Source organism: Spea bombifrons, chromosome 2, assembly GCF_027358695.1.
Source record: "Spea bombifrons isolate aSpeBom1 chromosome 2, aSpeBom1.2.pri, whole genome shotgun sequence".
NCBI classification, from domain to species: Eukaryota; Metazoa; Chordata; class Amphibia; order Anura; family Pelobatidae; genus Spea; species Spea bombifrons.
In genome coordinates, this window is record NC_071088.1 from 109,955,057 (window position 1) to 109,979,799 (window position 24,743).

Consider the following 24,743-nt stretch of genomic DNA (forward strand, 5'->3'; position numbering starts at 1 on the left):
AATGTTCTACCCAAGAACAAGAATTTGCATCTAGGCCAATTTCTTTCAGTTTGAATACTAACCTATTGTGTGGAACCGTGTCAAACGCCTTGGCAAAATCCAAGTAGATTACATCCACTGCAACACCCTGATCGACACTTCTACTTACTTCTTCGTAGAATTAAATTAGTTTGACAGGAACTATGTTTCATAAAACCATGCTGATTTATGCTAATAATACTATTCTTCCCAAGGAATTCTTGAATATTATCCCTAAACAGCCCTTCAAATATTTTCCCAGCAACGGAAGTTAGGCTCACAGGTCTATAATTTTCGGGCACAGAGTTGGAACCCTTTTTGAAAATAGGAACCACATCTGCCTTCCTCCAATCCTCTGGTACAATTCCTGAAAGAAAAGAATCCCGAAAGATTAGAAACAGAGGTTCACTTATTTCCTGACACAGCTCCTTAAGTACTCGTGGGTGAAAACCGTCAGGCCCCGGAGCCTTGTTAACATTAATTTTCTTTAGTTGCTGCAGCACCTTGTCCTGGGCCATCCACTCACAATTTGACTGAAAATTTTTCAAAGTCGTATTCGTTAGAGTCCAAATAGCAGACCTCACATAATCTAATGGATCCATTCATTAGTTTCACGTTCACAAATGTTTTTAAAAGCAGACTGCAGACAATGCGTGATTGTAATAAACTATATTTCCCAAGCATTTGGGAAAAACCTTCAAGCAAGTTGTGCAACAGCTGCTCATATCAGCAAATGGCAAGAGTTGGAGGGGCAAGTTATATGCCACATGGTTTATACGGTGATTTGCAGGGCCATATAAACTGATGGAGCCCGGTGACTTCTCCCAGTCAGCCTAGGCCTAGGGTGGCAGACTTCCAGAAAGTGAAGTGTGATCAGACCAGAGGAAAAGTATTCTCTCGAATGAACAGAGTCCAGTGGCGATGTGCTTTACACCACTCCAGCAGATGCTTGGAATTGCACAGTGATCTTCGGCTTGTGTACAGTTGCTAGGCCATGGAAACCCATTTAAAAAGCACCCAACCATAGAGTTCGTGCTGATGTTGCTTCCAGAGGCAATTTGTGCAGCAAGTGTGCCTACAGAAAACTGGAGGGTTTAAAGTTCAACATTGAACAGATGGCATATAAAAAGTGTGCTGGGGGAGTAACCTAAGAACAACTGCAGAAGATTGCGGTCTTTGTGATTATCTTGAAATAAAGCTATTTAAAAGGTTAACTCGATGTTTAGCTACAGATGTACGGTTGCCTTATTCAGAGCCGTAGCTAGCTCCTTTTGCACCCGAGGCAAGAATGGATTTTTTTTTGATTTTTTTTAACAGAGGTTATTTTATTTACACTTCCTTTACACATACCTGCCCATAAACACACATACACTGCCATTACACACATGTTACCTTTATACACACACACACACACACAACCAGCTTACAAACACGCATATACATACACTTCTCTTACACACACCTGCCCATACACACTGCCCTTATACACACCTACCCATACATGCTGCCTTTACACACACACACACCTGCCCATTAACACACAGTGCCTCTCTTGCCTCGCCATTCCTACGGCCCTGACCGTATTTACCGGATCTAGGCATCTAATGTTTTTGGCACAGAACTACGGAGAGGTCAACACACAAAATTCTATGAGCTTCGTTTCACTTGCATTAGAAACAGAGGCACATACTCCTAAAATACAGCACAGAGATTTAAAAGGAGCTGATATTTTTCAGAAGACCTTTCCTTCTGATTAGTGCAATTTCCCAAAACAATAACACACACTGTGCTAATAGAAGCATCTGAAATATGACTTCTGTATAGATTATGAAGGGCCGACCCTGGTAAGCTTCTCCAGCAATAAGGGCTGAGACTGCAGGCGAATACAAATTTATGCTGGATTTTTTTTGGTACTTTTTAGTTTTACCTGGGGTTTAAAATCATGAAAGAAATTCCAGTGGTTACAGGTTATTTTTATGATTTTTTTTATTTTTAGCTTAAAAGAAAGTGAGGCAGAAAAACAGAGTCACAATAACTTATATAAATAAAATAAAAAGCATCAGTATAAAAAAAATAAACAAAAACCCATCAAGAAACAAGAAGAGGGAGAAACTGGACAAGGATTATTTTTACTGGTTAGCACCTTTGTAAGAGCAATAGCGTTTATATAGAAAACATAAAAATGAGGGGATGAATTGCACAACAAATACAAACGGCAAAAGGAATACCAAACATAGTACACAATAAGATTTTAAAAAAAATGTAAGATATATATAATCAGCGCACAAAAAGAAAAAAAATGAAATACACATCAAGGAGTGAAGAGCCATGTATGGCAAAGCTCCAGCTGATCGTAATAATTCCCCTTAGTATAGAGGCATCTAGATAAACTATGTGGATTTTTCATCCACCTAAACTTCTTCCTTGAAAGAAAAAAAAAAATGAAACTGAAAATAAAATTGTGGAATTCTGTTTCTGAATCAGAGTTTCACATATTACTTAAAACGGAGCTCAGAGAAACGTGAGGTATTCTAGAAACCCGTGAATTCCCCTTCACCAGTCTAACTGCTCTGAATGACGTTCAATCCGCTGGTGGTATTAATGCATAGCAAAGGGGGCAAGCTATATCAGCTAGGAAAAAAATAAAATGCCCATCTGCGACAGAGGGTAGGATCGAGTTTAGAGTTCAGCTTGGGACAGAAGGAAGCAGACATGAAGCTTTGCGACCTTTACCTGTAAGGTCAAGGACATCAAGGTTCTAGTCTGCGGCTAACACTTGGGATCATGGAGGCTTGGTGGAGTGGCAAATTTAGAAAAGCAACACTGTCATGGAAAGGACAAGGACTCCACACAGAATAGCACCCACAGACAACCAGCATTGTCCACCCATGCCCGAGTTGTTAAGGTTACTGGTTGCATAAATATTTGGGGTGGGAAATGGTTTTAGCCTTGGCTCCCACAGGACGAAAGGCTGTCGTATAAAGAGTCGCTCAGGGATTCAGAGTTTTCCAACCGAGTCTGACCCTGTTCGTTATCGCGAGATTTGGCTTCACTTGTTCCTTCCTCCCCGACTTCAGAGGTGCTTGGAGTACGGCTGCTCACGCTGCCAGGGAAACAGAGAGAGGGATGCGGGTAATCGGGCACATCACAGTCTCTATCCCCTTCAGACGGTATCTGCAGGGCAAGGAGGAATGAATAATTAACATCGGCTCCACACACATCAAAATAATAATTTAGTCTGGAGTGCAGCAAGGTGGCCCATTAAAGGGTAAAACAAACAGTAAATGGTTTATTCTGTACATCTAGAAACCTATGGAATTGTACAACTGAGTGCTATGGGGTGATAACCCCAACAATCAAAGAGTTAACTGAAGGTACCCTCCTTTGAACATTGCAGACAAAATGCCCTGGGTTCTAAGCGCTAGCGGCAAAACACCTCCCTGTTTTCTCCAGGCAGACTGAAGATGTTCATTTCTCGGTCCCCAACGTCAGACAGAACAGTCTAGCTCATTAGGATGCAGCGGATGATGTTCTATCCCAGTCTCGTTTACACATGCAGGGAATAGGGCAGACGCACAGGTCCAAATTAATTTATCAGGAGATATTGAAACAGACGGGAGTCTTATCTTCACCACTAGATGGCAGAATCCACGAGCAGCAATTTATTTGAGACATTGTTAAGACAGAAGCACGTATTAGGTTGGAAGAAAGTGCTATTTTGTGTGTATTTCTACAAGGTTATGACAGCAGATAGGAAAGCAAGGGCTGTTGTCTGGATTTAATCAAGTAAAATGCACCCATTGGACACGGGAGAACAGTATAAACAAAAGATGATTATGTATATAAAAGTATTGCTAATTAAAGGAAACTGAACAAAGTCAGAGACTCTAAGATGAGAATTTATACAAAGCGCATGTTTACGGCAGCTTTTTTTATAATTTGATTATAGTAGCGGTTAAAAAGGAATATTGGACTTGTGCTTGACATATCAGTTTTAGAATAATTGCCAGTACAAACACCAAAATGAATGGTCGTCACAATCCATTCGATGACACTACTCTTTTGGGGGGGGAAGTGGAAGAGATTGAAATTTTGCTAAGTGTCTCTCTCCCAAAAAGTTAAAGGAAATTAAGTTATTCAAGAGCAGTCCATAGCACTCTTGAGATTCCTTGATCATGACCAATTCTAAAAGCCATGGTGGAACTGGGATTCCCAACTGGGTATGACGTGAGGAACAGAAATGTTTCCTGTGTGCTTAGTTTCATTCAGTGTTTTGGGAAATTTGTAAGGTTACTTCTTTGAAATAGATACAGCAAAAAGGTGGTTGCAAAGACAAGTGCAGCCAGAAGAATAAACAGGAATGCATGAGACTGAGGGGATAACGTTCTCACAGCGCCATCGCATCCCAAGGTTTGTCTTGCACCCAATTAATCTCACAAGGTGTTTAGAGTTAGATATATTAAACTTAAATACCAAAAAAGACATTTAAAAGATGAATAGGGGAATGTTGGTGGTTCACATTCTTGGAACTCAAACACAGTATGGCCACTAGTTTCCTTTGGCCCTTTAAATACTTTACTTGCCTCCTCCAGATCATGTGTTCTAGACCTAAAACTGTTTGTAGACCCAGCACTGAACTTGGCATTGGGAAAGGTCCAGTTTTTTGCCGGTTGAGAATGGCTGCGATCTAGTCCAGCTTCTGTTCAGTAAATATAAACCATACATTAGTATTTCTGTCCAAACTAAAATCAGAAGAAAAGTTTGCATACTCATCATAAGCAGTGCAATATTGGCTCCTGAAATCACAAATGTCAGACTGAGCACCCTGACGGGTTTCGGCTACGCATCTCAATACGCAGCAAACTGCGATGCACTGTGTGTTCTGACACCTTTCTACCAGAACCAGTTTTAACTTTTTCAGCAATTTAGGCTACAGTAGTAGGATTTGACCACATAGGCCGGCTTTCATCCCCAACGGGCATCAATGAGCCTTAGCTGCCAGTGACCCTGTTGCCGGTTCACTGTTATTCCTTCCTTGGACCACTTTTGATTGGTACTGACCACTGCAGACAAGGAACACCCCACAAAAGCTGCAGTTTTGGAGGTGCCCCGACCCAGTCGTCAAGCCATCACAATTTGGCCCTTGTCAAAGTCGCTCAGATCCTTACTCTTGCCTATTTTTCCAGCTTCTTAAACATTAACGTTGAGGACGAAATGTTAACTTGCTGCCTAATACCCATTGACAGGTGCCACGATACCAAGATTATCAGTGTTATTTATTTCACCTGTCAGTGGTCATAATGTTATGGCTGATTGGTATACATATATATTTTTCTTAATTAAAAATTGTTGTGGCATACACACCTTCTCCATATACTATGTGTTCCAAAGTGGGCTCTGGCTGGGCCAACAGAGCATGGAATGCTGGGACACTCTGATGTTGTGTAGAAGGAAACATCTCCTCCACACCTCTCAAGTCCCTTTCCAAAGTCCTTGCTTTCCTTGGTACCTTTGGGAATGCAGAAAATTTTCCTACAGGGAGAACAGATGGGGACTCCAGCCTAGGCTTTAACTTTGGGGTGCTTTTATTTGGAGTTCCTCCGCAGTAATCGGGTGGAGGGAATGTGCCTATGCCACTGTCTAGAGTCCTAGTGAGGGAATCACAAGCTGGGAAGAAGATAACAGAATAAGTGAATATTCAGTGCAAAACAGCATATGACAGGCATGAGATAAAGGTGCTTAAAATATAAGGGAACACAAATAAAGCAGGTGTACGTCTGACACGAAGGGGCTAAATTGACTTGCTGGTCAGGTGATTGCACAATTGTGGATAGGGCAGAATTTCCTTGCACCCTGTCCATAGGGCACACCAACAGACTTATAGACCTCTATTAATAGAGATTTATATATAATTTATCATTTAGCAATTTTATCAGTCCGCATTTATGCATGACATCCCCAGTGCTTTTCATACACAATGAGATACATAAATTTCCGTACAATCTTTTACCTGCAAAGTGCTGAGAAGCGACCGCTTCCGTAACTCGGTCATCAGATTGGAGAGCCACTTCTTTGATCTGCAATCAGAAAAAAAGGATTGTCAAGTGGCATGTGTACGTTCCCAGTATCTTCACCAAGACTGAAAGCAAAGCTACCTTGTTCATTTACTTACCTGCTCCACGCTCTTCTGTTCACAACGCTCGGCATGTGCAATCATGCCGTTCCTTTGAGAGCGGAAAGGCCTGACATCTTTGTTCTCTGGTGAAAGCCTTGCAAAGTCACGAAGTGGAGTCTTACCATCCATGCGGCTTTCATGTGGAGCATCTTTGCCATCGACCCTAAGCATAAAACAAAAATGACCATCTAAAGACCATCAAAAACTAGACTAAAAAATGTGTATATATATATTTCAATAACACTTCCTTTAAAAAGAAAGTTTTGATCTCTGCTACCCAGAACCACACAATACTAAATCACTGCACATTTACACACAGGTTGTAAAGCATCATATTTTTCTGAATACCTGGTATTGTTGGTTCTGTAATTATGTTACGCAATTTTTTTTCTTTTTATATTCTGACCATGATGCCCTCAAACACATACCTGTTCAAAAGCTGCTGCATGAAGTTGTCAGCAGTCAAGGGCCGTTGACTCTGTGTCTGTTCCACAGAAGGTACTGTTCGAGTCTTATCCAAGGAAAGTCCATTGATGTAGGCCCTCTCTTCCTGTAGGGCCTTGCGCAGATCTTCAGCTTTCTCCATCAGCATAGAGATGTTCAGGCTCTCCCCCTTCACATCCCTAGAGCGAGGGGAACTTCCACCCACCCTCTCTCTTTTCTCATCTTTCAGTCGGGCAGCTTCAGGCCTCCGGCTAAGTGCTGGGAGCTTGCTCTTCTTTAGTCCAAACCAACTGGCTATGCCACTAGAATTTCGTTGTTTAGGATCAGGGGCTGGTGCACGGTGTTGTTCCTGAAGCCTCATCATATTTTCCTTGATACCCTTCATTACCTTTTCTTCAATTGCAGAATGCAAAGCACTTAGAGGAATATTTTCTGCATTCTGTTGGCCGGCTGAACGGGTGCAAGCATATTCAGGACACGTTCCATTTTTTTTGCCTAGATCAGTTGGCTGCATCCGATGTTTGTCTTCGCTAGATTGTGGTGGATGCCGCGGGCTCTGCCTGAGTTCCTCGCTTAACGGTCTAGACATCAGTGGTTTTGCAGTTGCCTTACTTGGGGACTTTGCCGGTAACTTTGTAGGGCTGCCATGAGGACTGCGTGGAGATTTACTAGGAACAGGAGGAGCACGGGTTGGGTTACGAGGACCATGAGGTGATCCTGGTGAACAGTGAGAAGGAGGCTGACGAGACCTAGCAGACTCTCCTTTTTGAGCATGGTATCTTGGTGGGTAACTTTCTGTTGATCCAGGCTCCGGAGTTTTTAGACTGCTCACAGCAATGGATCTCTTCATAGACGGACGAAGCTCAAGGCTGTCACCCACCACCCTGTTACTATCAGTTCCTTCTCCAGAAATGTCCGACTGTTGGTTATCAGTGCCCCTTAACTTTCCCATCCTCTCACGGAATGGGAGGTGCCCAGCAGACTCTGGGGGTTTCCTAGAAACTCCAGTTTTTTTAAGAAAAGGAGTGCTTACTTGAGCATTAGGTTGCTCAGTCCCTTGAGAGTGCAGGCAAAGTCCTGGGGTAGAGCAAGTAGGAGAGCACACTTCAACAGCTAAATGGGAAGCAGGCTCCATAGTCTCAGCAGCTTGATTTGTACTGGGAAGCTCAGAGTTTCTAGCAGAGGTAACTGGGATGTTTTCATAGTCGTGCGATTTTTTGGTGCAGCACTGTATTCCAGATTTACTAATCATGTTGAGGGGCCTCTCAACTGATCCCTGTCTGTTTGTATCAGAGTGGGGGAATTCTGAGGGGGAAGGCGAGTCAACATCAGTGCCAGGACCAGGCAACTCTTCCACAGTCTTCCTACTCATACGAGGAGAGGGGAAAGCCTCATAATTATTGCTACGGCAAGGGATCTTAGAGGCTTGGGTAAGCTGGGGACTAAGTCGCAGGGGGTTGGGGTTTTGTAACCTCTCCCCTGAACCTGGAAGCTTCAGAAACTTGAGGAATTTGGCTGGAGAGGGTATGTGTGCCGTGCGAGGCTCACAAGGAGGGAGAAGTTCATCTTCTGTTTCTGTACAAGATGGACTAGGGACCACTGACTGAGGGCATTCATCTAACGTCTCCTGGGTTGAACTCTTACGAACAAGTCCATTTGTGTCTCGTTGCGGAGTAATGGATGCCCCTGGAGAGGAGGGGCAGTTTAGGATGGAACCATCTGAAACATTCTCAGAAACTAGCTGTTTCCCATGAGATCGAGGTACAGAATCAGCCTTTTCTATAACTACTGGTGATGTCCCTGGTACCTGCTGAATCTCCACCAGATCCCGTAGGCTTCTACTATAACAGGTTAATGAGTGAAGTTGCCCAAAGTGCCCCCTACTTAAACCTGTCCCATCAGAATGTCCCTCACCAGGGCCCCTCTTATTTCCAGTACCACGGGAGCACATACAAGGTCCAAAGCCTTTTGATAAGTCTGTCAATGGCAGCCTCTGCCTTATGTCAGGGGGAGGAGGTGGTTCCCCAATGTCATCATCTGAGGAGGAAGAACTGCCTTCAGCTTGTCGTGCCAACTGCTGTGTCTCCTCCACTGCTGTCAGTCCAAGACGTTCCCCTCCCCCCTCACCAGGGCTTCCAGCTGGAGGCTCACGTTGGATAGCTTTCCACTTGAAAAACTCCTCCCAACCACTCTGAGCCAGGAGTAGACAGGATGTCCAGGGCTCATCTCCACCAAGTTCCGGAGGCGTCAGCCCTTCGCCATTTAAGTAATCCAAGCCCTGCTCTGATCCTAAACGCAGGCCATTCCCACCTGCCGATGAAAGACCCCCAAACAGCAGTGGTGGAGCAGTGCAGGACAATCCAGCCTGGGAGCCTGTGGCCTCAAGCCTTCGTAAAACCTCTAGAATCTGTGCCTTTTTCCTGAGGAATGGGGACATGGCGTCTAGAGAGCGGCAAGATGACTGGGCACGGGAAGATCGCTGTTTCCCCTATAGGAATAAGCACAGGTAATTACCAAATCAGGACTTCATTATTCATACCATAATTATACAAAAAAAGTATGAACTAAATTACAAGCGGGCAAACAGATGGGAGCCAGAAACAGCATATTACTGAATTTGATCTATAAAAAATCCTCTGGATAGAAGCCCAAAGCACAGTCCATATATTATCTAACCCTAACTAGCCTAAGTCTTAAGTTTAGCCTATATTGCATTTATTTTACAAGTGAGCCTAATAACCATTTTTTTTCCAAAATGCTTACAGTACAATCAAGAAGTGGCATTATACTGACTATAATGTAGAATTAGTTACAATGGCCCTTTTATTACATACCCAATACCCCCCCCCCAGATATCAACATACACCACAAACAGAACACCCGCTATTGTTCCTTACTTAACATGTTTCAATGGTCAAATTGGCTTGAGAATAACCACACCAACGATAACAATTTAAATTAATGATTCACTAATATATTTAAAAAGCCAACTTAACTGTTCTTTCACCTGAATAAGCTATTCCTCTAATGAAATAATTTACATACTATTACACTAATAATGATTATTTCCACAACCAACAGGCTAGGTACTAGTTTAAAAGGTACAGTTAGGCAGAGGATCTCTGCTGATATTTGTGACTGATGAAAATGAAGAACGTAGGATTCGGAACAAAACCAGGAGATTAATTTGTTTACCTCTCTTTGTACAGCACATTGTCCTAGAGGAAGGGAGCCAGAAAGCCTCTCTAAATCCTCTGCTTGAGGGTCAGACAGAACCTGGAGCGGTTGCAGCTAGACGCAGAGAGCAAAACACTCATTAACAGGCAGCCCAGAAGCATTCTCCTTCCTCTTGGGAAGGTAAGGATCTACAGTATTTTAAACGAGACCTTTGTAGCATTTTACTGTCACAAAACACTGCTTCTGTTACACATAAGGTAATGTTATTGCAGGTATTCTTTTACTGGCTATTCCAAATTAGACAGAAAGCCTAAGAGATTAATATTATGTTACACAAATATAAATCTAATTGTCCATGGGAACAGATCTTACCTCAGGGGATGATCCTGAAGAACGTTGAAGCTTCTGGTGAAAAAGGTCGCTCAATGTCCTGTTCTGACGCTCAAGGTCAAACACTCTCTTCTTCAGTTTGATACATTCTTCTCGGAGATCCTGGGGTGGGAGAAGAAATATTGTGAATATATATATATATATCACAATACATATATAATCTAATTCTCAAACATCACAATCATGCAATAACCAAATGAGGAACCACTTTAGCTTAATTTTCTTGTTATTAAAATATTGCATTTGGTTTGAAGGTTAGACAATATAAAATCTTGTAGATAAGCATTTTTTTTTTTGTTAGTTGAAGCTGACCTTTTATTGCGCCTATGAAGAGAAAGATATAAACCTGCATTAGCGTTCAGGACCTCTACGGTCTCTTCCACGAAAGGTTAAATTCCAGTTTGTACCAGTAACAAATCTAAGTTGTTAAATCTTCAAACAAGGATTTTTTTCTTTGCTTGTTTAGCAGTATATTAGGGTTGGAATAAAGAACGCACTGTTAGGCCTTTAATACGCTACAAGCAGGCTTTGTGAAATCATCTTTGCATTAGTGTCCTTCACGAAAGAACAATAAAACGCTATGGGATCATTTGCCGAGTTACTGATGAATGATACATAGCAGTGAATATAACAAAGTATTTAACAGTATGTTTCAAGTTGGGGTTATCAGAGTAAAGCATGTAAAAACATATATAAAAAAAGAGGGAAAAGGCTGCATGCCACTCATTCAAAGTTGCCCGTGCTTGTGAAACCACTTGATTCCAAACGGTCGGAAAAAAAAAAAAAAAATTGACCACTACATAGGAATATAATAGATATATATATATATATATTTATTTTATATACACACATGCATAGTAAAGGCCCTAGAAGGCATAACAGAAACTCTTCAGTAAAATAATACCTTACCTTCTGATTTAAAAGGGCCTGGACAACATGGTTGGCAACCTGAAAATAATTTTAGCATAAATTGAATGGTTGATACATTTAATGAAGCACTACAATGTTTATTTTCAGTAATACATTATATGATGGAACCATCCCACATGGGCACTTATTGTTAAGAAAATAGGAAAGTCAACAAGCAATGTGAATATCATACAATACATCCACATACTAAAACATAGCATTATACACTTAAAAAAATATTAGATTATATCAGGAACTCATCATAGGCAAAGAACAGTTAATACAAGAGTTGGAATTGGACCAAGTATGTGTTCATACAGTCTTAATATCTAAAGTTAATACATCATGCATGCTGATGAGCTTAAGGCTAACCCAACACATGCAAACAATGATCCCATGTCTTGGGAAAGGTATTGTAGAAAGTTTTGGTCCTGAATCACTGGCTTTGTGCAAAGAAATATGCAACATGCTGATATGACCCAACATGTGTCTGAATCTCAACTTCTCCTTTGTGTAAGCGTATTTCAGAACAAATTTTTTTTCCAACCTTGTCTGCTATATATATATATATATATATATATATATATATATATATATATATATATATATATATATATATATATATATATATATATATATATATATATATATATATATATATATATATATATATATATATATATATATATTAGATCCCAAGCACAAGCAAATCTAAACAAAAAAAAGGCAATGGGAAGAGGGCATTCTGCTTACAAGCTTAAATATGTGAAGAGAGTAAGTATTCCATGGGAAGTGAAGAACTGGAAAGTTCACTTGCATGAAACACCACTGATCTTTTTTAACCAGCAGTGACCAAATAAACTCAAATTTCTTGGGATTTTTCATATTTCAAGAACAAAGGGTCACCCATCTTGGAGAAAGAAACACAGAAAAACCTCGAACATGCGTCACGGACTCTACAGTTTAATTCATGAAAATGTGGCGCCTCTCCTTCAGAGCTGTAGTTTCCATTGTTAAGAGAGCAGCTGCCCTAGTCGCCACAAGGAGAGCGGTGTGGTTAACCCAATTGTTGGCAAAGCCCTATGCACCTGTCCTGAGAAGCTGATTGGATGGGCAGGACCTCTAACCTTGCCCCAGGTGCCAAGAGCCCTAGTTACAGCTCTGCTCTCCTTCCATAAAAAAGTATTTTCAGAGTAAACAAGGAACCACTTTTTTATTATTGTCATTCGCTAAAACTGACTTTATGCTCTAATAGCATGCACACCAGCACTAGAAGGGTTAAGGTGACGTGATTGCAACGGCTTACACACAGTTACAACATCTTAGAAGATCTGTGGCTGGTTATAAGCAAGGGGTCTTATCTCCAAAATTCTAATACAGAAGATTTCTGGCATTCCATTCGCGTGACATAATAATTGAAGCCAGCCGTGGGCTGCGAAGTATTTGTGTTCCCACAGCTGCTTGTAAGCGTTACATGGACTTATTTCATTTTCAAAACTCCATTGGAATATAGAGAAGCCATTCGTCCAAAAACTGTTTCAGACACTCCACATCAACGCAGAAAACTATTCAGAAGGAGCTGTGCAGATTTACTTTTTAACCTGAACAGTTATTTCTTCTGACTTTACAGCTGAACAAAATCATTTTGCCAGGAGTAAAGAGCCTTGCGGGCACTCTGGGAGAATTCTCCAACATCGATGGGTCGCTTACAGTCCTTTCCGTATAAAACAAAGCTGCATTTAAATGTTAGTAGAAGAAAAGCAGTTCATCAAGGTGTCATGTTTGACCTTTTCACGGTGAACGTGTGCATTCAAAATACTTCTTATATAAAGAACTCACCTCATCTAGACAACGTTCGTAAGTCTCCCTCTGCGTTTCATTGGCTTGTGCAAGAGCAGAATTCTCAGCCTAGGGTAAGAAGAGAAGTTAAAATCTTAAACTAGGTCAACTTTCCTACACCTTGCTTGGGCTAGGATCCATTAAAGAAGGTTGTTGAAAATTCAAATAAGAAACTTAAATGTGCCATATTCTAGTAAGAGCACATGGCTTTAAAGTGTGAGCTTAATCACAAAAGGCCAGTAAGACCTGAGTCAGTTCAATGTATAGATCAATGAAGAGATATATCAGCTAAATTGTTTTACAATCTGAAAAGAAAAGAAATATATTGATTTATCACCCCCCTTAAATGATAGAATGGATTGAACAGGTCACAAAAAGGTTGCCATATACTTAGTGATCTAAAACAGCAGTCACTTGTGTCTAATTTAGCCAATTCCATGATGGGAGCGTTTAAAAGCATCTATGTGCATGCAAAAATCTTGTTACACACATGATTAGATTCCCAGGTACATATTCTGAATGCCATGCCTCCATGGCCTCACACAAGGCAAGTATCCTGCAGATCATGGCTTCAAGACAACAGATTAAATTGGTTTCAACCATTTCAGACGGGCCTCCTGTTCTCCAGCTGCGGCACCCTAAAACCCGGTCCTGTCCGTGCTCCTTAAAAAGACAGAGCTTCTAAGGCCCCAGTCTAGCACATCATACAGACTCAAATGTTAGACTGATCAGCTGGGAGCCCAATATACGGTGATGAATGGTTTATTATAATTCAGACAGGCATTGTGTGAAGAGCTAATTAGTGATTTCACTATTCACTACTGGTTCATGACTGACAGATGGCCAGAAAAAAAACAACAAAGCTTTACTATTAAGAATAGAAAAACCATCACTACCATAACTACTAACAAAAAAAACAAAACACCACAGCTACAAGGCGTCTCGTACTAACACTGAAATAACATTATCCACAACCCCAACATTCTTCCTCTGGTTATCACTGCCAGAGCAGCTGAAAATAATCTCTCGGCAGAACCAGTGCTTATATTCTCTATGCATGATAAACACGAGCTTAAACAACACCCATTTCTTGTTAATCTCAACCTTTCTAAAGATATTTATTTATTTTGAGATAATACATAGTTCACGGTCTGTTTTACTCATCAACACATTAGGGCTGACGCTTCCTCCCTTTAAATATGACGCCTGCACGGTTTTCATCATTCAGAAGTGCCTGGTTTTTGGGAACAAGTTTGCAGTACTGCCAAAAATACCCTTCAAGTGCCTTTAACCCTTTCCAAGGCCAACCACCACTTACAGCTTTAGAGCCGGGCTTTAAAAAAAAAACCCAGAGTATTCTAACATTGGATATTTGCACAGCAAATAATCAGTCTGTCAAAGAGTCAGTCACCGGTGTTTAAGGAGTTAACCCCCAACTCCTTAAACTCCAAAAACAGCTTCCTAAGTCTCCACCATGACATAAAGAATGTCAACCATACGTTTAACAATAAGTATGTATTCATCTAGTTTGCCAAAATGTAAGATTAGGAAAACCCCTAGCTAAATACAGGATACAAACATAGAAGATGAGAACTTCTGGGCCCATCTAGTCTAGATTGTAGCTTGCGAGTACAGCCCTCCTTACCAAATATATTAGTTTGTCTTTGTCAATTCGAGTTTTGTAATACCCCTTGAGTATATGTATTGTATGTAAATTGTTTGGGCCATGTGAATAAAAGATAATGATCTAGTCTCCCTTTTTCCTGATGTAAAGACCTTAATCTGTATTTGTCTCGTTTTAGATGGGAGAGGCATAAAGCTTTCCTGAATCTAGGTTTAAATGCCCTCACTGTATTAGCCTCTACTCATTCCCCTTACACTATTTGAACAAAACTATGTGGACACCTGGCCATCACACCTATGTGATGTTGTTGGACATCCCTTTTCAAAACCATGGGCATTAATATGGAGTTGCTCCCCTTTGCAGCTATAACAGCCTCCACTCTTTGGAGAATATCTGTGGGAACCTGTGGCCATTCAGCCAAAAGAGCATTTGGGAGGTCAGGCACTGATCATGGACAAGAGTTCTTCCAGACCAAACTCATAAAACCATGTCTCTATAGACTGTGCTTTGTGCACAGGGGTACAGTCAATAGGAAAGTGCTTTCCAAACACTGGTACTACAAAGTTGGAAGCATAGAACGATCTAAAATGTTGTAGGATTAACATTGCCCTTCACTGGCACTAACTGGACCTACACCACTTCATCCGACACTTGTTATTGCACATAGTCATACTTGGCTTGCGTGCAGCTGCTTGGCCGTGGAGACCCGTTTCGTGAAGCTCCCAACACACAATGTTTGTGCTGATGTTGCTTCCAGAAGCAGTTTGGAACTCTGTAGTGAGTGATGCTGCAGGACAGATCCATTCCACACTCTATGTGCTTTGTGAGTGTCTACCACTTGCTCCTAGACTATTCTAAGTCACAGTAATAGCACTTACATTGGACCAGGGCAGAAATCTGATTAACCAACTTGTGGCAAAGGTTCCATCCTATGACAGTACCACGTTTAAAGTCACTGAGCTCTTCAGTATGACCCATTCTACTGCCAATGTTTGTCTATGTAGATCCCTACCTATGGGCTTAATTTTATACACCTTTTCGCAATGGGCATGGCTGAAACACCTAAACTCAATAATTAGGAGGGGTGTCCACATACTCTATATGCCCTGCCCCAGTAAAGTAAAAACTACCTTACAACACATCTAAACCTCAATGATTATATACTAATGTTTAAAAGTTTGAGGTCAACTGTTTTCATACAAAATAAGGACATTTCTAACTATGCTAATGTAATTTCAAAAGTGTTTTAAACTTAAACTAGCAAACACAAAGTGTCATTGGAACACAGGAGTGATGGGAGCGATAAAGGGCATCTGTATGTCTAGGAAGATATTCCATTAGAAATCAGCCGCCTCCAGCAACAAAGGTCATTTACATCATTAACAATGTCTGCACTGTATTTATGATCTATTTCATGTCATTTAATGGACAAACTGGGTGTACCAAGAGCTATGATTTTTACATCACCTTCATACACCATTCTCCCATCAATGTTCACATCCCAACACCTCACCTCTACTTCCCGCAGCCTATCAAGAAGCTCCTGAATGACGAGCGGCTCAGGTACACCTCCAGCCAGAAGACGGATGTCTTCTTCCACCTCGGACGTCATTCTCTGTAAAATGGAAAAGGAGAGCTTTACACGGGACGCGGTACACATTTCCACCATGCTGCCGTCATATGGACATACACAGTGGCAACACAACTGTATCTTTTTGTTTTCAAGACAGACATGTCAACCGAATCCCCCGAATATTTACTTATTTGTTATTAACAGGCCCTCCTCACTTTTAGTTTCTGTAATTGCGAACTTTTTTTTTTTTTTTTTTTAACTTACAAAAAGTTTCAGAACAATCACAGCAGCCTTAGTTGCGGAATTAATTACCTACATTTTTTCTGCGTATACCCTTGGATGTTTTTATTGTAGTTCCAGTATTAGGATTTATAGAAACACACAATAGCAAAGGGGAAAAAAAACACAACAGTGCAGGGTTTTCTTTCTGACCACAAACAAAGATGAATAAGTTATATACACTCCATCAGTCCTTCTGTGTTTTGATGTGGCCCAAAATGGTGATGTTTACAGGTTGGTGACAACAGAGCGACTAGACATTCTCCGTCTGGATCTCAGGATTATGGAGATTAGGTCATTCCCACAATGCCCAGCTTTCCGTATGGTATGTATATACAAAATGCCTTTATCTGAAACCCGAGAGACAGAAGCAGGTCACCCCCTGCGCACACACTTTTCTTCCTTACCTTCTATGTGATCTCATAACCAGGAACAAGATGAGCGCTGAAGATGCTGCATGTCACTCCATCTGTAGGAAAGAGATTGGCTTTATATAAAATATCACATAGCCGAGTATAATAAAAATACCCACCCACAATTATATTTTCAGATCCGATTGCATCATCGATCTGACCTGAACACAATGCTAGTAGTAATAACTGTAGAAGAAAGTGGTCCATATCCCACTCATCCCAGGAGCTTTCAATCACATCTGTTAGCCCGCGTTGCCTGGCTGCTTTAATGATCTGCGTTCACAAGCTCTGCTGTGTCTTTAAATACATACCATGATCAACATCATCACAGTTCTACGCTGCAGGGCACTGCAGTAGATAATATTAGAACGTGATAGACGCTAGCACTAGTGCTGTGATCGTAAGCTCTAGTGAGCAGGACCATACGCATCTCTTGTCTGTGTTTAAATAGGTCATAATCATGTATAACCCCCACTGGTCGGAGATGCAGGATCAGTTTTGAACTATAAAGAGATGTTTGTTCGACTAGAAACTAGACAGTATTTATTATCTTTATAAAAAAAACCTTGATGTCATCAGTTTCTGTGTCTGGGATATTCTGGTGTGAATGACATAAGAAAAATGAAATGTAAACACTGCAAGGAGAGAACAAAAGACTTCAAGAAGCACCGAAATAGATTTAAAGGCAGGTATTGAAATCCATCACTACGAGGGATAATTCACTCCCTACATCTGAAACCAGTTCATGCATGAAGAGTCTCAGGTGGTACGAGCAATACTCCTGTCAATCGAGGAGGGCAGATCCATAGCTCCCTACACTATGGTCTCCAGTGACCGCTAATACATTGCTTACAAACAGAAGGCAATTACATTAAAAACACTTCACTATGGAATGTATCAAATAACACGAGCTTCAAAAATACGCGACTTTAGTGTCAATACAGTGACATAATCCTAGAATATATAACCGGTCCTCTGCCTCTAATGTAAGAAAGTGTCGGAAATTAACAACAACATTGAGGCTCTCTTATTTTGTTTCATTATACGTCCTTTCGCATCAATAAGGGCAGTCCAGACATAGAAATGATTAGTATTTTCAATATATATTAGACTATTTTGCATGGATTCCATTCCAATGCATTTTACTGCATGCATTCTTTAGTTACTGGAGTTGGAATACAAGTCTCTGTCTCAGCTGACTTTTCCCCCAGCTATGTGTCCTGAAAGCATACTTAAGTACACTTTCAGCACATTTGCTGTACTAGCATTCAATCGCATGTGAGCTAGCTGACAGCTGCGATTGGCTGCTACAACTCTCTTTGATATCAATGGGAGTGTTACCGCGCATGCGCATTTATTCAGTAAGACAATAAGGAGAGGAGGAAAACGGGAGAAGCATTATTTTCTAACTCCAGTAACTAGTTCCTTTAAGGTTCAAGAAGGGTCAAACAAACCCCCCCCCCAAAACATTATCCATCAAAGATGTGGCTAAAATTAGGATGAATGACCATATAAAAGCTATACTATTCTCAGCACAATAACCAAGAAACATTTATCCTGTTAGTAGTCTAAGGCAATAGTCAAGCATTTAAGTAACGTCAATAAATAAGTAAAGCAAATAATGATGTTACCCTTTAATATCATCTCCCCACCCTCCCCATTAAGGTTTACTTTTCACTGGGTAATGAAGTATCCCAGAAAACCCCCAAAGGGGTACATGTGCCACAGACTAGGTAACTAGCGTGTTCTGCATTATAGTGTAATAGGGCGCGGATGGCACTACAGTGAGATAACTACAACTCATGTTTTAAAACCAAAGAGCTGACGCAGGAACGGGCCAGGAGAGAAAATTACTTTGCCCACCAAACTTGATAACTGAGAAGTATGCATTCCACTGACGGGGATGGCACATTTCCTCTTGCAGCCAAAGGGTTAAACATGAAGTTGCCGGGTTTCAGCATAACCAGGCTGATGTATACAGCCGGTGGACTCGACAGTCACTGTAAGAGGGGAACGAGCAGAGTATAACAGAGAATCGCCAAAGCAGTCCACCCCAGGATCAGATCAAGCAGGTCAATATCCCCTCCACTCCATGCAAGGATACGCAGAAGAGGCCAGCTCCAGGGAATAATTCTGCGTACATCGGAGTAATGTAGCGTGCCAGTGATATGAGGACACTCCGAAGGAATGAGAGCCCCTCGTTATGTGACCTGAAAACTGCACGCAACAATAGGAAGACATCATCTGCCTGGACAAAGTGGTCACCAGCTTACTCTGCACCGAGGGATGCACAAGACGCCATGTGTAATAGCCTTCGAAATGGTAACCCGAGAGGGCCGTTCACAAGCACATTTTAGCACTGGCGGTAATGAGAACAGTGCAGGAAGTTACACGATACCCAGGTATCGATCAGGTACGAAGTCCCTGAACAATCACAGCTGCATGTGCTACAATTTGCAGAAATAAAATCTAAATTAAATAATAAATGGGGGGGGAGGGATATAAATGGGCAAACTAGTAACACACCGTCCTCCCTATGACGGACACCACCAGACAGCCGAGTAGAAAAAGAAAAGAAAATTAAAAACCAAAAGAAAAAAAACAAAACAAAACAAAAAACACATGAATCTAGTAAAAGCTGAAGTGGCAAAAGGTGTACATAATGCAAAAAGTAGCTATAGAAGGTCATCTATCTCCACTGTTACGAAGGGCAGCAGACCCCTGCCATAACCCATTCTACATAAACCAGGGTTTAAATGTCTTGGTTAGGAAGAAAGTGGTGAACTACCAATTTCACGTCACTCAAACATTTGGGTAGCTGAGGATCATGTGAGCTATAGTTCAACAGCTGCTGGGGCCCTGATCTGCCGCAAACCCCGGTTGCTTCACTCACTATGAATCACTTTCTGGACAATTGCTGCGAATATTGTCTGGCTATATGGCTATACTATTGTCTGGCTATACTTGGTGACCCCCGTGGTCTCTCCGAGACAGAAAGAATGTATTGGCAGTTACTGTTTTGCTGCAAAATGAACAGGGCTACATTAACACCATTACTGCTGGGATAAATATAATCACGGTATCGCTAAAGCACTTAAACATTGAATCACTGTCACAGATTTGAAAGGCGCTCCAACAGATGTGGAGCGCACTGAAGCCATCGTTAACCTTTATCCGCTAGCTATGTCTTTAGATCATGTCAGTATAAAATTAACCCCTTTCCTTCACGGCATAAAACCAACTAGACACAAAAGCAGAATTAATGTACCAGTGCTACAGATACCCTTTAATACTCGAAACCTCGTGTCGGCTGAAGAAGCCATCCTCATTATCTTGCCAGGATTAGTTCCCTAATACTGATTTGCTGCCCCCTCCCCCCGATACTAAGAAAAATCGTAAACTCAGGGCACGGGTTATGAAATAAATACATGCTGCTCAGTGCGCTATTCAGCAACTGGCGAAGGCACAGAAACACAGACAAGGGCTTCCAAAAACACAAAGTGACCTTCTACAGCATCATTTGTAAGGGAGCCAGCAACTGGATGAGCACCGGACCCGAGTCGCCAGGCTGTGCCATACTCTGTATTGCTGCACTTGTCAGCCAGAGTGACGCAGGGTACCAACCAAAACAGAACCCCACATTGTGAATCGAGAGTCCCAAAAACACACATTCAAAAGTTATAAACTCTGTGTATAATAAAATACACTTATGTATTGTATGTATGTATGTAGATATATGTATACCAGATATACAGCTGCAGAAAAAAATAGTCAATTTAAGCTTGAACAAAAGGAGTAAAGAACAGTTTATACACCGATATGAGATATTTACAGGGAATTCATCCAATGTGCAGAAAATCTACATAATGACTTTTCACATGGTGTGATTTTGCAGAATGTAACACGCGGTAATAACAGGTAATAGCGTGCGCATATGAATATCTCTCGCTAAGTTTGCAGCTTGGGCAATGCAGCAATTACTGGTTCTTTTAAAGAATATTTAAAACTCAAAGCTGGTAGGAATAAAATAAAATGGCAAGAACTGTTGCGTTAGTTGTAATATTATTAGGTTACGCAGTTAAAAACCAGACTATCCTAACAAGCTCTAAATAACATGAGAGCTGCAAACTCATCGGCACCGCAAAGTCAAGCATGTCCTACAAAACTCTAGAGTGTAAGATGTTCGAGTTACTAGGACACCGTCCCCTTCCATCAATCTTTCCAACACTTTTTACATTTAAATTCGGATACTAATATCAAATCATGAAATGCCAGACTAGTTTTGCTGAGCCATCCTGTAACGTGTTACAAACCGCGGGTCTACAGACACGACCTTTGCGTGCCAAACAACAGATAGCTAAACCCAAGACATGATGCTACATGATGGTTAAAAGACTAAAGCCCACCAGAACCAAGATGGGTCACTTGAAAGAGAATGTTCAGGGCTGAAACATGATGCAGACGATAGTAGCGACTGTAAGTGCTATACAATCATAGCATTTAGAGAGGCTACAGCATCGCATATGCAGAGAAAACTACCAAATAAAACACAGATTTCTGGGTCAATGCATCTAAAGAAAAAGAGGGCGAGAAGGTCCCATCCCACCATGTCCAACTTACCTCTTGCCTCCTTTCCTCTTTGCACTTACTTCATGGAAGCTCTCTAAGAGCCGGTAGCCTTGGTTATTGTGCTGCATTGTTAGCTAGCACAGGCGCAGCGGGGAAGGAGGGAGGGAGCTTGGGGGGGCTGGGGAGGGAAAGGAGGCTGAATCCCTGCCAGGATCAGCGTGTGCTCTTCCCGGCCTGCAGCGCCTGTCCCTCTCTCCCCTCCTATGATGTAAAGTCAAGACCCACGTCACATTCATACACTGCAGCTTGCACTCCCCCTGAGGGAGAATCCTTATCCTACCCGCACAGCAGCAAGAACTTCCCCTTCTGTCACATAACAAAGACAAGGGGGGTGCAAAAGCGGTGTTTGTGACCACTTAGTAGCACAACTGATCAAGGTCAGGCCTTTTACCCTGCCCTCAGAGAAGCCTTACCCTCAGTGATGATATCCGTCACCCAGATAAAATCTCCAACTAGCAGAATTACAACAGAACTACATACATCAACATCCATAAGATGCGTGTAATAGATTGTAAGCTTGCGAGATCAGCGCTCTCTTTTTCATCTTCTACACCAGCATGCGTTAAGGTGTATTAATGCAACTAATCATTTGTATATCACTGTTAATTCTCTGTCTCCTCCATTGTAATAGTTCTACAGTATCTGCTGGTGTTCTAAAAATACAATGTAATATACATAATGCATATATGCATTTCTAATAGAACACTATGCTGTAGGGATATTATGCCATTTTCACATTTAAGTACGACCTCAGTTATTTATGCCTCTGTCCGAATGGCACGTATAAAGCAGTCTCAATAAGTTTTATTATCTGTAACTTTATCAGACAATACCAGAGACAGAATTCTCGTGCAATAAAGAGAATTGTGCGCTTTTACAACATAACACACACTATATATTTATATATACATATGTACAGTGCTACGGAATTAGATGGCCCTATATAAAAAACAATAAATAATAAACATACATACACACATACTTGTCCATTATATAAATCACTCACACATGGTTTAGTGATTGTCATTGTATCAAACAATAGTCCATGATAATCAACTTCTCTGTATTACATTGGGCTAAAGGAAACACTTCCAAAAATATAGCATTGTTTATTATTGTCAAATGCCAAAAAAAGGATTCCACAACATCCATTAACTAAGGGGCTGGAGTTATTCATACAAAACCCCCAGTAAAGTGCATTAAAAACACACATACACATCCGGGCAGTATCATATTAACTATTCCCTTCTTGATTGGGATCCTTGCTCCAGGGCAACTTCTTCAGATCTTCGTTGTGCTACATCAAGAGTGATTAATACAGAGAAGGATTTATGCCCTATCTCATTATACCCTGTATGTGTTAAATCCCAATGCAATCCAACTTACCAGAGAGGAGGCTGTGTGTCTGGGGAGAAGAGCCTTTTCTTTCAGGGAGGGGTTACCATATAACAAAAAGGTCTAGAACATATGTACATACTATGCGGGTGGCGGAGCGAGAAAAAAAAAATAATACCTTAGAAACAATGGAGGCAAAAACAAACATTCGTTGGCGAGTCTCAATTTGCTTAAGAAGCAAAGCAGGCTAGGGCTGGAGAGGTTTTGTCCATTTGCTCAGCACCTCTTTATGATTAATTTAAAGTCAAATATACAAGAATATGCATGAACACTTTATAATAACCTGTGACATGGTAGCAGTGATAAGCAACGCATCACACCTATGCAACACGGCCAAAGACTCATGCAGTTTACCGGGCTCCGCTGATCACAGCTGGACGTAGACATGACGTTCCTCGCTCATATCACCATGTGGCCTGGTTCACAGGAGACTGTCCTCTCGGGCAGCAGCTGTGCATAGGTTATATAAGGCAGCCTGCCCCCTCCTCTTGTTTACCTCCATCAGAGCTGAAGCAGTCATCACTCCATATGTGGGGCCTCAGCTGTATATCTAGGTCTAAACATTCCCGCTGCACCTTTACTTGGCATCCATGTGCCGCATCATAACAGCTCACGTGTCATGCATGTACACGTGAATGACTGCACATTACCTAAACACTACTTTTCATGGAATAAACAGCAATGTTGAGTAGAGAAACCCAGGATAATTACTATATACACACACAACATTGTATTTTATGTTCATTTTTCAATATATATATTTTTATATTCTGTTTTCTTCTGTTTCCAGTGGGGCGAAAAATAACAAAACAAAAAAAATCTCACCAAAGAGAAAGCTCTTTTAAATCTTCACTATTGCTTTTAATGCTTCACTATTAAACATTGTTTTCAGAGCTGGATGTATTGAGCTGCTACAAAACTCAAATAGAAGAGGACAGTTGAACTAGTGAGTAATTGATAAGCTGACTCCCACTATAGTGGGGAGAAGGCAGAGGGACGAATAGGGGCAAAAAAAGTTTCTGTACTTCCTACAATTTTATAAATATATTTGGGCTAAAATTTTGTTTCAAGCTTTTGAATGTATCAGACTATATGAAGCAATACTCAACACCTTAGTGGCACAGCTTGTGTCAGGAAATGATAAAGGTACAGGTCACCGCAATATTTATATATTTAATACTTTACTTGTATATCATTACATAAGTTATGGTGGGTAAAAGGTGATGGAAACCCTTCCACTTAAATTTAAGGGGTAGTAGAAGTATTATTGAACACTCATCTACACACACCAGACAAGCCAGAAGGCTTATGTAATGGTATTTCTTAGCTACCCCAAGCCTCATACTATTAAGCCAGTATCCCAACCTCATGCTGACGAGTCCCATGAAGGACGAAACAGCTGTCCATGAGTGGTGATCTGGCTATTGTACCTCTTCCTGAGTTTTGTCTAAAGGCTGTCTTGTACAGCGGGCAATTACTTTCAAGGAATCCATGTATAAAGTGGATATAGAGGCAAAGGTGATAATTGTTAACCTTGTTTGCATGTGCCTACCCAGAATCCCTTGTGGTTGTGAAAGCACCATGAGATTTCTGAGGGAAAGGCAAGCCTTCGGGCTTGTCTGGTGTGTGTAGATGAGTGTTCAATAATACTTCTACTATTACTTGTATATGAAATATTTAATATTTCCTAACCAAAAAAAAAAAAACTTACATTAAAACCAAAAAGTAAAGTGCAGGATGTTGAGCTTGCCCCCCCCTCCCCTCAGAAAGGAAGTCAATATAAAATAAGGATGCTATTAACCAGCAACATCTATTCTTGGGGAAGTTTGGCTTCCTGAATTTGTATTATATACGCCTGGTTACTAAATGTTATCAGCG

The 24,743-nt window shown here is 41.1% G+C and overlaps 1 protein-coding gene and 1 long non-coding RNA gene across 4 annotated transcripts in view; one reads left to right on the forward strand and one right to left on the reverse strand.

Annotated features, from left to right (window-relative positions):
• Window positions 1-1,979: 1,979 nt before the first annotated feature.
• The window catches only part of NCKAP5L (NCK associated protein 5 like), a 39,620-nt gene continuing 16,856 nt past the window's right edge, over window positions 1,980-24,743 (reverse strand). For 2 of the 3 annotated variants that reach the window (XM_053455554.1, XM_053455553.1), the window contains 11 exons: window positions 16,836-16,897; window positions 16,090-16,191; window positions 12,953-13,021; window positions 11,114-11,152; window positions 10,187-10,306; window positions 9,833-9,928; window positions 6,622-9,125; window positions 6,191-6,356; window positions 6,029-6,095; window positions 5,383-5,685; window positions 4,319-4,717 (listed from right to left, as the gene is read on the reverse strand). In XM_053455554.1, coding sequence (XP_053311529.1) covers window positions 4,452-4,717; window positions 5,383-5,685; window positions 6,029-6,095; window positions 6,191-6,356; window positions 6,622-9,125; window positions 9,833-9,928; window positions 10,187-10,306; window positions 11,114-11,152; window positions 12,953-13,021; window positions 16,090-16,188 — 3,729 coding nt within the window. In that variant the 5' untranslated portion in view covers window positions 16,189-16,191; window positions 16,836-16,897 and the 3' untranslated portion in view covers window positions 4,319-4,451. Of the gene's footprint in view, window positions 3,193-4,318; window positions 4,718-5,382; window positions 5,686-6,028; window positions 6,096-6,190; window positions 6,357-6,621; window positions 9,126-9,832; window positions 9,929-10,186; window positions 10,307-11,113; window positions 11,153-12,952; window positions 13,022-16,089; window positions 16,192-16,835; window positions 16,898-24,743 lie in introns of those variants that run through there. The other variant, XM_053455556.1, reaches the window with a different exon arrangement.
• Window positions 9,029-16,210, forward strand: LOC128473379 (uncharacterized). The gene is made up of 3 exons (XR_008346276.1): window positions 9,029-9,143; window positions 9,847-9,994; window positions 16,105-16,210. It is a non-coding gene; the product is annotated as an uncharacterized LOC128473379 (long non-coding RNA).